This window comes from Guyanagaster necrorhizus (genome assembly GCF_019112545.1).
Source record: "Guyanagaster necrorhizus MCA 3950 unplaced genomic scaffold BT62scaffold_40, whole genome shotgun sequence".
Taxonomy (NCBI): domain Eukaryota; kingdom Fungi; phylum Basidiomycota; class Agaricomycetes; order Agaricales; family Physalacriaceae; genus Guyanagaster; species Guyanagaster necrorhizus.
The window spans coordinates 27,892-43,754 of record NW_025064919.1 but is presented as its reverse complement, the minus strand read 5'-3'; the positions used below and the strand labels follow the sequence as shown (position 1 = coordinate 43,754).

At 47.7% G+C, this 15,863-nt stretch overlaps 7 protein-coding genes and 1 non-coding gene across 8 annotated transcripts in view; 5 read left to right on the top strand and 3 right to left on the bottom strand.

Annotated features, from left to right (window-relative positions):
• BT62DRAFT_937273 (uncharacterized protein) overlaps nt 1-496 on the top strand; it is a 1,186-nt gene extending 690 nt beyond the window's left edge. Inside the window, exons 3-4 of the mRNA XM_043187287.1 lie at nt 156-263; nt 311-496. Of these exons, the coding sequence (XP_043034717.1) occupies nt 156-248 (93 nt within the window). The 3' untranslated portion in view covers nt 249-263; nt 311-496. The remainder of the gene's footprint in view (nt 1-155; nt 264-310) is intronic.
• BT62DRAFT_545480 (uncharacterized protein) lies at nt 342-912 on the top strand. Its single transcript, XM_043181335.1, has one exon. It carries the CDS (start codon nt 521-523, stop codon nt 836-838), a length of 318 nt encoding a protein of 105 aa, XP_043034716.1. The 5' UTR covers nt 342-520; the 3' UTR covers nt 839-912.
• A 122-nt stretch (nt 913-1,034) lies between these two features.
• On the top strand, nt 1,035-2,045 carry BT62DRAFT_923442 (uncharacterized protein; the record flags this gene model as incomplete). Its single annotated transcript, XM_043184512.1, has 3 exons — nt 1,035-1,487; nt 1,556-1,716; nt 1,769-2,045. The coding sequence occupies 3 exons, from the start codon at nt 1,035-1,037 to the stop codon at nt 2,043-2,045; spliced, it is 891 nt and encodes a 296-aa protein (XP_043034715.1).
• A 1,603-nt stretch (nt 2,046-3,648) lies between these two features.
• BT62DRAFT_545319 (DUF21-domain-containing protein) lies at nt 3,649-5,996 on the top strand. The gene is made up of 14 exons (XM_043181334.1): nt 3,649-3,886; nt 3,942-4,077; nt 4,133-4,153; nt 4,204-4,242; nt 4,292-4,337; nt 4,389-4,398; nt 4,509-4,597; nt 4,651-4,856; nt 4,906-4,961; nt 5,009-5,090; nt 5,149-5,255; nt 5,323-5,405; nt 5,467-5,569; nt 5,615-5,996. The coding sequence occupies exons 1-14, from the start codon at nt 3,708-3,710 to the stop codon at nt 5,700-5,702; spliced, it is 1,245 nt and encodes a 414-aa protein (XP_043034714.1). The 5' UTR covers nt 3,649-3,707; the 3' UTR covers nt 5,703-5,996.
• A 1,194-nt stretch (nt 5,997-7,190) lies between these two features.
• On the top strand, nt 7,191-8,456 carry BT62DRAFT_1011798 (uncharacterized protein; the record flags this gene model as incomplete). Its single annotated transcript, XM_043177825.1, has 2 exons — nt 7,191-7,265; nt 7,314-8,456. 2 exons carry the CDS (start codon nt 7,191-7,193, stop codon nt 8,454-8,456), a joined length of 1,218 nt encoding a protein of 405 aa, XP_043034713.1.
• A 274-nt stretch (nt 8,457-8,730) lies between these two features.
• On the bottom strand, nt 8,731-8,824 carry BT62DRAFT_t167. Its single transcript has one exon. It is a non-coding gene; the product is annotated as a tRNA-Ser (tRNA).
• A 78-nt stretch (nt 8,825-8,902) lies between these two features.
• BT62DRAFT_937269 (uncharacterized protein) lies at nt 8,903-9,576 on the bottom strand. Its single transcript, XM_043187286.1, has 4 exons — nt 9,511-9,576; nt 9,329-9,453; nt 9,136-9,268; nt 8,903-9,081 (listed from the first exon to the last, which is right to left on the bottom strand). The coding sequence occupies exons 1-4, from the start codon at nt 9,566-9,568 to the stop codon at nt 8,960-8,962; spliced, it is 438 nt and encodes a 145-aa protein (XP_043034712.1). The 5' UTR covers nt 9,569-9,576; the 3' UTR covers nt 8,903-8,959.
• A 2,510-nt stretch (nt 9,577-12,086) lies between these two features.
• Nucleotides 12,087-13,657, bottom strand: BT62DRAFT_1011796 (elongation factor 1-gamma; the record flags this gene model as incomplete). The annotated part of the gene is made up of 5 exons (XM_043177824.1): nt 12,087-12,095; nt 12,152-12,506; nt 12,558-13,230; nt 13,391-13,562; nt 13,613-13,657. The coding sequence occupies 5 exons, from the start codon at nt 13,655-13,657 to the stop codon at nt 12,087-12,089; spliced, it is 1,254 nt and encodes a 417-aa protein (XP_043034711.1).
• Nucleotides 13,658-15,863: the final 2,206 nt, after the last annotated feature.

The following is a 15,863-nucleotide window of genomic DNA, read 5'->3' as shown; positions in this document are numbered from 1 at the left end:
GCGGGGGATCCGGCCGTGGTTGACGCCCTCAGACGGTGGACCGAAAGACATTTGGTAAAGTCAAAATGGCTACATGGAGGTATCGAAGTTGTTGGAGAGGTGAGAGCGACCATGTCTCATGGGCGAGGCGAGGATAATCCTCATTTTGTGTTTAGTTGCCAAAGTCGTCCACTGGAAAGACGTTACGGCGCGTTTTGGTAGACGATTATGAACGGCGGGTGGGCGTGATGGTAAAAGGAAAACTTTGAATACTATTCTATTAGGTGAGAGGTTTCAAATAGAAGTAACGTCTGTGGCTAACCACGGACAGTCGATACTTCGTTGCTGATAAAAATTCTTGCCATTCAAATCGCGGTCCTGTTCGTCTAATCGGTTCTTTTGTATTGATTCAACGTGCATATCTGTATCTATATTCCGACACCAACTACTTCAAGTTTACTTACTCACCTTCTCTATCTTTTTCATCAAGCGAAAATGACATCCCCATATTGACAAAGCGTCTTGCGTTCGAAACTGCTCAATGTGGACTTCACATCTTGATATGATGATGATGATGATTCTGCAGTCACTTTTGATGAGTTGCAGGTATGGGATATCCATATCCACATACAGTCCGTATAGTCGACAGTCATACCCATATATGGGTATGGTGCAGATCCATAAGCTGAGGTCAGGGAACGGCGGTATAGGAAGATCTCTGATCCCGGAGAATTTGGAATTTATCATATCCGACAAGCAGGTTGAAGGGTATTTTTCGAGGGTAGCGGAGCTGTGTAAACCCGTGTGGAAGATTCAGTCTGCCGCACTGGAGAAGCTCTATACAGAGCAAGGGATCTGAGATCCTGGGTGTTTCTTGTCTGTTCTTGTATTGATTTTGTATCATGTTCCCCGTGTACAATAGTGTAATTCCAGGGCTCTATTTGCTCTGTTCTAGTGACCCACTTCGATTGACGCGGCGTCTGATCATGCCCATGTGACTTTCATAACACCACATTTCCAATGTCACGCTTCTTTCATCTTTACCATCCTTTCTCATGGCGTCGCCTATTGTGCCTACCGACGAGCAAGTACTCTCCGAGATCAAGACCTTCGCTACTCCTCTTGGCCGCCAGAAATTGCTGAACGCCATGCGTAGCAAGAACAACTGGGCTCTTTCTGATGCACGCCTCAAACGACTCTTGGCTGAGGTGAATGACCATGCCACTGCTACTCATCAAGACTCCTTAGAATCTACCGACGTAGTTTCTCTGTTAACCGACTATGGTAATGCCATCTCTGCTCCTCTGACTCAGGACTTGTCAGAGGGACCCAATGCCACCTATGAAGCGGAAGAATTAAGCGACCTTCCACCCCCAGTTCTCCCAACAAATCCCCTCTCTGCTCAGCTTCAGTTCCATAAAGAGAGCCCTGGATTTTTCATTCTTTATGGCCGTGGGGAGTACGACTACGCCGTCATTCCAAACTCTTCCATTGCGATAATCCTTTCGGTACGCGTTTACATTCTCATAAGTGGACTCCTTTGCTGAATAGGGTACATTAGACCTTTCAAGTACAGCTTTTAGAATTTCTGAAAGGCAAACGAATGCCTTTATCCGTGGATCAGCAGAAAGCTTTGAACGAAAATGGGGGAGTGCAGACTATGTTTGAATATTACGAAGCTGCAGGGAAAAAGGCTGGGATACCTGTTGGCGACATTGGACGACAATTTGAAGCCGAGTAAGTCTTCCCACTTTAAGCGATGTCTGTTTTGATCTTTTCACTTATCTAGGTATGGTATCGACCCACTTCGCTGGCGTACAAAGAGACAAAATGACCCTGCCTGGAGAAAGACATATGATGGAGTGAAGGAGGTGATACACAAGAAATATATGATACCAGTGATGAAGGCTATGAGCGAGAGCCTGGTTGTACCTCGAGGGATGATACCTATGGATGAGGCCGGTAATCCCATCTACGATCCAAAGGTCAACGGCCGCTTCGCTTTGGTCATCACGAAAATTAGCAAGGTGACAGGAATAGAATGCGGTGATCTCCCATGGAAGTGAGGAGGAAGTACGTTTAGCACCGTTATTTTTCATTTAAGGAGACTCAAAGTACCAACTTATCTTAATTGTATCAATCAGTCCTGAAACAGTTATTTCCCATCTTTCAAATTTTCATCTCACAGTGTACTCGTATGTACCTCTTCCTACGTCCATGCTCGAGTGGTGGTGGACATTCGCATTGGTGATAATTCTGCAGGCTGTGGCACGGGTAGGATCTTTCCACATGTGTGTCCTCTTTCCGAAGCTTCTTGAGTGACTGTACATTCTGGCATGGAAATATTATCCTCTTCTCCAAATGAGAGTACGCTGTTGTTGGGGAGGGATCAAAGTTCTAGGTGAATCACTGCCAGGCGGCGACTGTTCTATTATCGTTGTTTGTCGCTGCCGTGAATCTATCTGTCCTGAGTATCTGGTGCCCTTGGCCTTTGTTTCTTAGCACGCAGAGTTTGACCTCGCATAGAGGTGTCAGTATCGTCATGCATGGATTCCTCGGCTTACAGCATCCAATGCAGTCTCTTATCAAGCACACTCAGTGTCAAGGTTTCGTATTGATGTGGGGGTGACCTTCATCCCCGTTTCGCATTCTGAAGTCACCGTTGCATTGTGCAGTGTCCTGTATTCTTGACAAAGGTACATGAAAGTACGACACTGTATCATTCTTTGAACTAGTCGTCATGAAAGGGAAGTCAAAAACGCGATTGTCTACTATGAGGATAGGTAATTTCCTGTTATCAGAATTTACACATCATATATCCTCCCGATGTCTCCGAGTAGAGAATCGAGACAACAGAGATCCGACAGGAATGCCAGAAACACTCCGATGACGGAACTCGTCCTTCCTGGTGTTTGTACTAGCATTGCGAGAGCTGTAGTACCTTAGGTATCAGTAGTATGAATATATGGATGTAATACAAACATACATACCACTAGAAGATATTTGGGGGAGTGGTCCTTGGTTCAGTATAATACAAAATGCTGAGATGGCACTAGAGATGACATTCACATGCTCTTCTAGGTCAAGCATATTACAAGTCCATCTAGAATGCATACATCATCAGTAGAAGCACCCTTTCCAAGCTAACAAAGGAGCCATACTGCTGCACCCAAATTTTCTCAATCATTATGGAACAGAGCTTTGAGCATGAATCAATCTTTTGAGTTTATGGCTGTCCTGAACATCTGATAGCATCGAGAGCAAGTGGAACATGTACCATGGTGGTGGTGCAGGTGAAAGAGGCATCTGTGATCAGATACTGAGTGCTGCGAGTCCGAAAGTGGTAGCAACCCTTCTTTACTACTTACCATTTCATCGATCCTCGCTGGCTCCTCGGTCCACTCTAGAATCAGAAAGCGGCCACGGCGGCAACGATACGCCTAGGTATATAATGTGGAACGGCAACATTCCGCAGTGTTCATTTCTCGCCCCATGAGCTTCTGGAGTACCCAAGGAAATTCCGGGGATCTCCGAGGATGAAAGACGACTGGAAGAGCTGGTGAAACACATGGGTAAAAGGAACGAAAAGCTCCTCCCGGAGGTCCCGGTCCTCGGACTTCGGACCGAAGACTGAGTCCAACATGACTGCCTGTTCGGGCGCGACCAATCTTCTTTAACAACGACCACGACCACCACGACATTCTCACTACCACCTCGTTGAATAACTTATGGAAAGGCGGTCTTTCCTTATTTTTCTTCTTACCAGACTGGCTCGCGCTCTTCCTTCGTTCAACGATGCAGAATTGCACATGAATGGACCTCCTACAGTAGAGCGAGGTTCACCGGAGTTTTGGTACAAAATCATTATTAGCGCTATCCTCGTCTTGCTAGGTGGCGTCTTTGCCGGGTGAGAGTGCTGTTTTCTTCGATATCGCTCGTATCATTCTCACAGTTCGCGACAGTCTTACCCTTGGTCTCATGGGCCTCGACGAACTGCATCTACGCGTGTTGTCAGCTTCGTCGGATGACCCTGTTGAGAAGAAGAATGCGAAGAAAGTGTTGGCACTCATGCAGAAGGGAAGACATTGGGTATTGGTCGTTCGTACAACCCCTTTTTCTCTTTGACATTTCTCCTTAAATGTTATGTCTTTAGGTTCTTCTACTTGCTAACGTTGTACGTCTTTTCCAAATTTCCGTGCTGTAGAGGCCAATAAAACACTACAGATCATCAACGAGAGTCTTCCCATTTTCCTTGACGGCGCGGTACGTCTTTGGCAGGTTATAGCGTTATCTTGGCTCATCCTTCCGGAAGATTGGAGGAGGGATAGCTGCAGTTGCAATTTCGACAGCTGCTATCGGTGAGTTCTAATGGCTAGTGCTCCCGTTGCCAGGCTAACGGTAGTTTCTAGTCATCTTCGGGTGCGTCCTTTGCTCGCGTCAAAGTTCACATTATCTGATTTATATGTAGAGAGTACGTCTAGAGCAGAACCCTTTCGACTGTATCTTTCCTCATGACGCGTCATCTACAGAATTATTCCACAATCACTGAGTGTAAGGTATGGCCTCTCCATCGGCGCCGCATGCACGCCATTCGTCCTAGCATTGATGTATATCTTCGGTTGGAATATCCGGTCTATTTTGTGGGCTTTAAATTGATTCCTTTCGTCCTAGCTCCAGTCGCTTATCCTATAGCCAAACTCCTGGACTACGTGCTCGGCGCCAACGAGTCTCACACCTACAGAAAAGCAGAGCTAAAATCTTTCCTAGAGTTCCATCGCACTGGAGAAGAGCCTCTTAGAGATGATGAAATATCGATCCTGAGCGGCGTGCTGGAACTCAATTCAAAAAACGTCGAAGAAATAATGACGAGAATGGAGGCACGCAGATGACTTTTAACATACGGAAAGATCTCTAATTGCATTATAGGATGCCGTTACGCTCAGCAAGGACACAATACTAGACCATGGCACAGTCGACAAGATGTTCGTGGGTTATTTCTTGAACCGTCCTCACTACTGAAATTCCACAGTATAATGAGCGGATACTCCCGCTTTCCGGTGCACCACCCAGACAACCCGCTGGCTTTTGTCGGGTTGTTGTTAGTCAAGAAGGTCGGTATGCCTATTTGTCCTGATTGTCTCACATCTTCTTCATCCCCGTCGTCCATAGCTAATAAACTACGACGCTTCTCAAGCCCTCCCGGTGTCAAGTTTTGTGCTATCTGTCCTTCCTGAGGCTCATCCTTCGATCAACTGCTTCCAGGCTTTGGATTATTTGTGAGGGTTCCATTTCCTTTTACTGTAGTATTCATCTCAATCATCTTCCAATCTCAACGTCCTCCAGCCAGACTGGGCGAGCCCATCTCCTCCTCATATCCCGTACTCCGGGAGTAGCGGGTGGCGCGATTGGGGTTGTTACCCTTGAAGGTGAGCTTCTGTTCATTAAATTCGATGAGGGCTCATTTACCAACCATTATAGATATCATAGAGGAAATGATTACCGAAGAGATTGTCGACGAGACGGATCGCTACGAGGATAACGTTAGCAAACGGCGGGCTGAGCGTCTGACGAATAGTGCTATTATGAAGGGGTGAGCGGGACGTTCACTTTTTGGTTCATACTGAACGATTGTTAGGATTGTCGAGCGCGAACGGAATTCTTCGATATCCTCTCCTCCAAATGAGAGTACGCCACTGTTGGGGAGGAATCAAAATTCTGCGTGAATGGCCGCCAGGCGACTGTTCTATTATCGTTGTTTGTCGCTGTCGTGAATCTATCTGCTCCGAGTGTCTGGTGCCCTTGACCTTCGTTTCTTAGCACGCAAAGTTCTACCTCGTGTAGACGCGTCAGTATTATCACGCATGAATTATTCAGCTTACAGCGTCCAACACGGTCTCTTATCAAGGACACTCGGTGTCAAGGTTTTGTATCGACGCGGGGATGACCTTCATCCTCGTTTCACGTTCTGCAGTCGTCGTTGCATTGTGCGGTGCCCTGACAACTTTTTAGAGCGCACCGGAAAGAATTGTCGTCTGATGGGGGACTATGGTACGCTTTGTTTTCCTACGGTACCGAACATGAGCGCATCGCCCAAATACAATCTGGACCAAGATCGATTCCCTTGAAAGTATGCTCCCAGGATAATGTGGACAAGAAGCTCGCGACTGCCATTATGAATGGGTGAGTAAAAGGAATCAAGCCCTTACGTTCCCCTCATGCTCAACGACTGCCGAACGCCACCGGAGTCCTATCGCGAGTTGGTCTGATCCATTCGTGCTCGAAATCTCTCTGACATAAACGGACAGGGCTTTGATAACAACCTGGAAACATCGCCATTCCTAAGCTTCTCCCTTTGGGAACTAGCAGAAAGCTATCTTTGCAGATGTGTTTTCCCAGTGAGGTATCTGTATCTTGGCAATTTGACCCAGCAAACCCAGAGTATGCCTTTCATTACATGAGGCAATCGCCAAGGAGAAAGTGAAGACGAGGAGCTGTGATTGTAGACGCGTTAGATGTAATGGCAGCGCTAATCTACATTCCATCATTTCCGCCCGCACTCTTAAGATGTAACCATGGAAAATAACGACTTTTTCCGAAGCGTGTCACGTCACGCTTTTCTTTCTTCTGTCCATCATCTCCTACGAGTCGCTTTCCCTTCGGTTAATAGGCGATCTTTTCCAACAACGTTGCGTTCTCCGCTGTTCACATGGTATCAAAACTCTGAAGGTTCATGTGGAACGGCAATCGGCTTTTGCTCATCAGCGATGCCTGGACCGATATTAATTCTAATTATTGCCTTGTGCCGGTACTTGTGTACCAAGGTATTGGATAGTGTATCCTTATGGGATCTGTCGCCAGTGATGCATGATGGCTCGTTGTCAGGTGTAATATTCTTTTTCACTCGGAGGAGCTCTTGGAAGGGTCTACTCGCCCTAACATGTAAGTCCGCGAAGCGACTGATAGAGCCACGATTCGAAGGTTCTTTGCATTTCAGACATTCTGGAATCCAGAAATTTTACGGTATTACAAGTTGCCATTCTTTCCAGCAGTTGTAAGTTCGCCTCTTTGCATCGTGCCCAGGCTCGGCGTCCGTGATGTGGTCGAAATGATCGGATGATTTGATTTCTGTTTCTCGTCTTCGACCATCACCCAAGTTTGTTGTCGTGCGATAGAGACGCTTTCATCCAAGGTCACACTAATTGACCTCGAAAATGACTGGTAGAGTCATACGCCCTCATCCCAAGTCACGAACAGGTTGTGCTACATGCAAGCGTCGAAAAGTCAAGGTTAGCACCTGCTTGCTGTTGCTAATCCATGCTCTTAATGATTTATAGTGTGACGAAGAATACCCCTTGTGCAGAAATTGCATAAAGAGACGGGTGGATTGCGTTTGGCCCGCGAAAACCTTCAAATTTGTGCACTCGTCACCTGAGGGCAGACGGGTCTCCTCTACCTCTCTTTCAACTGCCTTGTCGCGTCGACGGCCTAAAGAGATCTCGATCCTCTCTACTTTTCAGCATCCTGATGCTTCCTTTGTTCTTAGCGCGCGGACGTTGGAGCTGATGCACCACTATACCAGCACGGCGTGCTACACTCTCACTTTCGTCAATGAAACCACTCTGGACAGCGTATGGAACACTGCGGTGCCGAGATTATCCTTTAACGCCAACGGTTCTCATCTTCTTCATGCCATCCTGGCGGTCTCCGCTCTTCACCTCTATTCTGCCGACCCCACCAGCCCGACGGCCGGACGCTACTCCCATGCGGCTACTGTACACTGCAACGCGGCCCTGGCGGGGCTCACCATTCCCTCTTTTGATAGCGCTAATCTCATCCCTTTCGTGTTCACCCTCTCGATAGTCGTCATATACGGCTTTGCCATATCACCCCCTTCATTGACCTCCTCCAACTCGCGGTTCCGGAACTGGTTACGTATCCTTCGAGTCTTGACTAAAACATGCCAGCAATGGCCGGCCCTTCCGCAGGGCGTGACCGGCACGTTGGCCAGCAGGTTTCCACCGTCCCCCTCAGCACTGCTGTCGGCGCTGCCAAGCCCCAAGTCTGGAGACATCTTTCCTCAATTCCTGTTTACCCTCCCGTTCCCCACTCCGGGCGCCCCAGATCCGGAAGAGGTCGCTGACGAGGAAGTGGCGGCGGACTATCAGTGGGCTCTTACGTTGCTGCAGCTCGCTTGGAAAGCATCGTTTATCCCTCAGTACCAGGGATACGCGCTCCTTGCGTGGTTCGCGGGCGTCTCAGACAGGTTTTTGACGTTCGTATTCGAGCGGCGCCCGAGGGCCCTGTTGCTTGTGGCGCAATACTGCGTCATCATGCAAAGTATGGAGCAGAAGAACACAGATCCGAACTGTCCTTCGTCATGGTGGGCACAGAGGAAGAACAAGTGGGAAGGGATTATCACGGAGCTAATGTGCCAGATCGGACCACAATGGACCGAGTGGCTGAGTCGGAACGCGTAGCGTGATTCAGTAGCGTTATGTTCTTACTTGAGGCATTTTTAACCTAGCTGGTAATATATCTGAATGTTACCAATGTATCTGTTACATTTCTCTCGGTGCTGATAGGTATTTTCTTGACTCAGTACATCAAGCAGGAAGCACCGCCGAGAATTGACATATAGGTGGATGTCAATGGCAACGTCATGTAAAGTGGAATAGATAATGCGACCAAAAGTTGAACGTTACAATTCTTACAAGTTATGCTAAAGAAAAAGTATGTAACAACATGCCATTACGACACCAGCAGGATTTGAACCTGCGCACTCAAAGAGTAATAGATGCATAACATAAGTTCGAATCTATCGCCTTAACCACTTGGCTATAGTGCCGTAACACTTGTGGCAAAGGATTTCCCTAGATGGAGTATGTCCCTAGTACTGCGATGACATATACAACTGATCACACTATAAATATCAAATGAATGTAAGAACGAGCGAACACCAAAGACCATGTCTGGTGAAGAATTAGAGCAAAAACGTCAGTATCCACGAAGTAGCTATCATCATCCCCGCTAGAGCAGCACTTTCTTTAATTCCGCCCGTTGTCGCTGCATCGGTCGAGGAAGCGGCTTCGCATTCGGCATACACTTTTCAACATGAGTCCAAGGTTGAGAAAGAAGACGAAGCGACATGTTACTTACACTCATCCAACTCTTCGAGCATCGCATCCTCCTCAGAGCCTGAAGCCGAACTCTTGAAGCAGGTAAGACAATTAGATACGCTCGCGTTGTAGTTGGTCGAGCATAGGCAGGAGCTCATGCTGCTTCCGCAGGCCTATATAAAGACTCGTCAGTACCGCATGATGACTAGGAATGACGATAATGCGCGACTCACAACGATGGATATAAGGATCTCGCAATTAGACGTGCAGGCATCGGGAATGTACGAGATGTTGACAGCAGAAGTGTTGGTGCTTCGATGGACGAGAGGGAGCCAGGATATCAATTCCTGGCCGAGGACTGCAGCGTGGACCGTCATTAGTATCTCCGCTTGCAAGGCAAGGCAAGGAAACAGACCTCCTTTGATGTTAACGAGTGACAAGCAAAGAAGGAATAGCGGGAAGGTGCTTAACATCGTTTAACGTTGGAGCCGGGGGTAAAAAAGTAGTAAGAGATTGAGTTGATGAGGATTGAGGAACCGGGCTTTCATTGTCATCCCGACCATACGTATCCGCAGTCCTGGGTCCATCAACGAGCTGCGGTTTCGCCCCGGACGTATCTGGAGTTTGGCACTCTTCTCTGTAAATGTTTCCGGGGGGACTACAACAATAGCCTGATCACACGAGAAAGGTCGAGCGTGCTCAACGGCCTATGCATGGAGCTGGGATATCCTCGCGTCATGGATTGAATACGTCGACGCGCAGCTTCAGTCAGGCACTTGCGCAGTGGATAAATGATTTATTCACAGATAGATCGGACGAAGCCTAGAAATAGCTCGGAAAGGTTTTCGTGGCATCGATGGATTGACGCCTAAGCAAAGGCCATTATACGGAACCAGCGTATATATATTTAGCTAGAAAGGGAGAACTGTCTTTATGCAGGACAAGGAGGCGAGTGTCAGGTTTGCTCATCTCCTGTGACCCGATCATGATGGCAACATGGTATTTTTACTTTCTCGGTACCTGACATACATGTCAGAGATATAAATACCCTTCAGGATAGCTTTAGCCGGGCTGGCACACGAGTCTGACCGGCAACTTGCACAATTACTCAAACCTCATCCTATATTGACGGCATGTTGCTACCCACCAGGCGAAGGTTTTCATGTAAGAACAGACGCTCCCAAGTGGCGCCCCTTCTTGTCATCCGCCTTCCCAAATCTGGAAATGGTCAGCATTTAGTTTGCCTTATTCATCACTTTCCAGTCACAGCTACAAGGGCCGGAATCCCGCCTGCGACACCTTTGAGTAATCTGTTCGGAAGACGTCTCCGTCCAATATTTGCTTACGATAGAGTTGCCCTTGAGCTTTTGGTGTCAAGCGCTGCGGTAAAACAACGCCGCGCACAGGTTCGAGTGCGGCCGACAGCAGTCGGCATTCACAAGTATGTTAGAGCCTTTTTTCATTCTCTATCAAACAACACTCGCAAAGGTGGTAGCTATCAACTTACTTGAACTGCGGACAGTGATATCAGGATACGAGAGACGACGAGGTGGAAGAAAACGACGTACGTTCTTGCCATCAACCCACTTCTTGCCGTCGAGGTCCAAATCTCAAGCGAGAACGCCTGCTGCTTCTCGTCTTTGAGGTCAATCTTATCGTACTTGCAGCTCTCAAAATCAGAAGTGACGTTCACGACGGGAATGACATCCTGTCCACGGAGCACTAACACACCGCTGATCACGCTGTGGTTGGTCTGGCCCAGAACACTGACGGAGCCAAAGAGGTATTTCTGCAAGGCCTCTAGACAGTCGAAGAATCCACTGAGTTTGGAGAATGACGCTGAGTATACAAGATGGTCAGAGTGATAGGTGAAATCGTCGATGGTGATACTCACATCTCGTTCAGTTCGGTCGACGGGCGATAAGGAGCGCTGGTACGAATACGCTTTTTTTGTGGCTATTTTCTCCTTCCATTCGCACTACGCGTTTCCTCATTACCTTACCCAACACATCCCTACGAGCTGAAATATCAGATAAATGCATACAAATCCCCGATGAATATTCCAGCTGCATAGGCTGATGATGATTCGACAAAGGGTGAAAGAGAGTGACAGACAACGCGTTAGGAATCGACCTTTCTGTTCCTCTGTTTCCACAACTGGGAATTCCTGAACCTCCAATAGGATATTGGTAGGTACACCTGATCTCGTTAAAGCTGGGTTCGACTCCCAGTCGGAAATGTTCTGGTACGGCAAGGTTTTTGCTTACATAAATAAATATTGAGAAACTCCACAAAGGTCGAACTTTTCTACATAATAATGGACCAGTATTCATTTTATTTTATTTTTTTCCCTGAGCAAAGTCCATGACATTTCCCTCTCTTGGTTGTCTGGATGGTCTGATCGTATGTCGAGTGGATTGGTGTCTTCCGGCGCGACTCCCTTCTGGTTCGACCATCGGCGGCGCGTCTTCCACGTACGAGGCTCTGGAGGTATATGTCCTCTCTTGTAGTCGTTTTCACATTTCTTTTCAGGTGCCAGGGGAATGGTGCTGACCATGCAAGAATAACAGGTGAAGTTGTCGACGATGATACTCACATCTCGATTAGTGCGGTGGAGGGGGAGTAGGTTAGGCACGAGTCAGTGATTGCAGGTAATGTCCACTTTCTGTCGTTGACTTCCGAGTTTGTTATAAAGGAGAATCAGACGGAACGGTGAAAGGATCCAGGGATGAAGGATAGAGGTTCCTTGTTCGTAAGCGCGATCCGAAGGAGTAATCTATTCGGAAGAACGTCGCCCCCATTCGCTTACGAAGATATTGCACTGCTACTTTTTGCTGGCGCAAAACATTGCCAGAGACTGGTTCGAACCTAGCTGACATCAGTCAGCACTCATGTATATTACAGCCTTTTTCCATTCTCTATCGAACAACACCCCCAATCGGTAACAAATCAGCAAACGACATGAATACAGTCAACGAGGTAACTATCAAATTACTTGAACTGCGGACAGTAATGTCAGTATACGAGTGAAGACGAGGTGGAAGGAAACGACATACGTTCTTGCCATCAACCCACTTCTTGCCGTCGAGCTCCAGATCCCAAGCGAGAGCACCCTCAAAGAACGCCTTCTGCTTCTCGTCCTTGAGGTCAATCTTCTCGTACTTGTAACTCTCAAAATCAGGAGCGACATTCACGACAGGAATAGCATCCTGTCCACGGAGAATGAGCACACCACTGATCACACTGTCGTTGGTCTGCCCCAGAACACCGACGGAGCCAAAAAGGTATTTCCGCGAGGCCTCTAGACGGTTGAAGAATCCACCGATCTGGTTGGAAGACATGAAAGTCTGGGTGAGCTCATCGTTGTACTTGAAGTCGACACGGTAGATGGAGAAGCCTTCGGCGTCGAAGCTGAAGAAAACCATAAGCTACGCGGTGAAGGGGAATAGATAGGCTACTCACTTTTGGTAGAACCATTCAAGGGATCCATCAGCTCCACGGGTGTCCTTGTTGGAGTACGCCCGTTTCCAGTCCTCTAGGTTGAATGCCGACTTGGGGAGGTCGTCGAGGGGGTTCTTGACCTTGGGCTCGGGAGGGACGTCTGGCTCCTCGCCATCGTCATCCTCGACTTCCTTCTTCTTGGGCTTCTTCTCCTCAGCCTTCTTCTCCTTGGGGGGAGCGGGGGCCTTCTCCTTCTTCGGTGGGACGAACTGCACACCCTTTTCGGTGTAGTTGATGGGGCCGTAGATCTCCTTCAGCTGGGGTTGGTTGACGATGGTCTCGAGGTGGCGGATGAGGTGGGGGACCTGAGCACGAACAGAGGCGTCAATGCTGATGCCGACGCCGTATTGGATGAAGGCAGCGACGCCGAGGTCAGCGAGAGTGATGCGCTCGCCTACGAAGAAGGTGTGCTTGGCAAGGTGCACATCGAGAGTCTTGAGAGCGCGGAGCTGTTTCTCGAGAAAGTAGGTGTGGGCAGGTTTGGAGTAGCCGGCGATTTTGCCGTTGCAAACGTGGTTGGTGAGAACGGTGTAGATGTCGACTTCGCTCTCTGCAAGATGGATCCATTGGTCAACTTGTGCAGCTTCTTCTGGAGTCGAGCCGAGCAAGTTGGAGTTGGGAGCTTTTGAGGCGACTAGGAACCGAAGATATCAGTATCCATCGAAACAGAGAAGACCAAAGAGATCAGAGAGTTGGAAATGCTGTCGGCACGGGTGTTAAGACAGGGATAACTGAATGAATGAATCTCATCCTAGGAAAACGAAAACGAATCACAAAATGTCGAAATTACTCACCATATCGAGCGATCGCATACCACTCAAAGAGCAAGAAATCGCCATCCTCCCATGCTGGGATCTTTCCGTGAGGGAATTTGCCCAAGAATGGAGGCTTCAGATTGTCTTCAAAGTGCGTGTAAGCATCCGGGAGCTTGAAGGGAACTCCTCCAATAACGGCTGCAGCCCGGATCTGCAGGACATCTTAGTTATCGATATGAATCAGAGTCACGCTGCACGTACCGGTTTGCCTTTTCCTTGCATGGGAACTGTCCATAGGGTAGGCATCGACATCTTTTAGTACGGGATAAGGAAAATATGAGGGTCGTGAAGGAGGACGATGATGGTGGAAGGAGGTCAAAGGAAAATTTTGTCATTCAAAAAAGGCACGCTATCACGTGCTCCGTCTAGGGCCGGCCGAAATCGATCGATTCGCGTCTTTGCGTCTTTCCGGCGACTGATTATCCGTACTACTAGGGCTTAGGGCATTGCGTGAGCCTTGACCCTGAATCTTGGAGGTCTACCTTTCTTTCACCGTTGGATGTTTGCTGGACGCACTGCACCGAGGGTGTTGTTCTAAGTGTGCGTCCTCTCAATCTTTCACTCCCTGCAATTTGTTGAAAGAGCACAAAGGTGTAGCTAGCCGTGTGCGAAGACACGAACTAGGTACTTATTGTAACATATAAAAATCGAGAAAATCGTCTGAAAATACGTGGTATAAGGTCCCTTCAACTACATCTGCACGGGGCACGATAGTCTAGGGTTCTCTGCGACACAAAGATGGTCCTCGATATAGCACCAATTCCTGCCTTGAAGCCGAAGGTACATTGCTCGCGCAAATTCTTCGTGAAGTTGTATTCATTTCCACCTAGGCCCATAGTGCGAATGGAAGGCCAAAATAGTCATAAAAAAACGCGTATTCGCACCCAAGGGCCTTCATTCCTGCCAGAAGTCTCTTGGGAATAGTAATTCAAATCTTCATGCGTACATACATGGACAAGGGTCCTCTTTCCTTCTTCCCTGGATCCCTTCACCGTCCCGTCTCATGGCTTTTCACATCAAAATCGACAGGAAGAATGAAAATTACCTGCCATGACAATCCCATAACCTACTTCCCCCCTCCAACGAACTCAGCGAGATGTGAGTATGATCGTCAACGATTTCGTTATCCTTCTGATCGACTTGCGCACTCAGCGTCATTATCTCAATGCCTCTTGATTCCTTCGGCACCTGAAAAGAATTGCGAAGACGACTACGAGAGAGGTCACAGAGCCTTCTACCAAAAAGACGTACCACTGATGGCCGAACAAGTGACAGGATCACACCGGAAGACTCCAATTCATACGCGACTTGGATCTCGGCGACGTGCCAATGTGAGCAATACAATCTGATACGCTCTTCCTCTGTACTAACGGATGCTAAGGTACCGACTCATGTTCACCAAATACCCATCAGACGATATTACATGATGGAGATACGTTTACTTTATTATATGATGTTTCAGTCCCTAATATCTCTCTCTCTGTCTCATCTTCTCGTGAACATGAAAAACTTCAAAATTCCCCTCATTAGGAAAAGACTTGTTAAGACGAATGTCGGTTCCCATATACTAGTAGTTGTGTGTCTCTCCTTTCCCTCTCCTTTCACCTTTGTTGAATCATTATGTGCCTCTACCAACTTACTGTGTTCACCAGCCAGCCTCTCCCTGACCGCTTTCACCTTACAGAGCAATGATCCTATTTGAACCCGAGACTGATTTTAAGTTGACACCACCACCATGAAGAAAGTTTACAGCAGCCTCACAGTTACGAAACAATTGCATACCATGTGGAAGACATTCGGCAGGATGATCCTAGAGAATGTGTTGGTGGAGGTGTCATCAGTGGATGCACGAGCCAGAGTGTGTGTATGCTGGTTGATAAGTATGAGGATGAGAGGTACCTGGATTCCAAGGATGTTGCAGTTGGGTGATATTGTTAGGCTACTACCAAACAATCACAAATCCTCTGCACTGCTTCTACCAGAGTCTGTTCTGCTGTTCTGCTGTTGTTGATATAGAAGGATGATAAGGATGATGAGGTAGGTGATGAGGATATGAGGGAGGGGGATGAATTGGTGGGGATGGTAGAATAGGTCCACCAGAGTAGCAGTGGTATTTGCACCAGGTAGTCAAAGAGTTTAGTAGGTACAGTTGACTATCTCACAATGCATATGGTCGGGAGACACCAAAACTGTATGCATTTATAGATTTATGCAGAACCAAAATAGCACGTGATGTGACATGTGACTTTATGTGACAACGTCGTCATTTCCCCAAAATGCTGTCAGTGGCTTTTGGGTCAGCTTTCCATGCATCTCCTTGAATAATGCCCCTCTCAACTTCCTCAGCTGTGGTACTAATCCACCCTGGTCACCTTGTGAAACACAAAATGCCTCCAGCTTTTGAATAAGCTCAAATCCTTCCCTTGTAGTTATCAAGGTCTGTTCTTCCTCA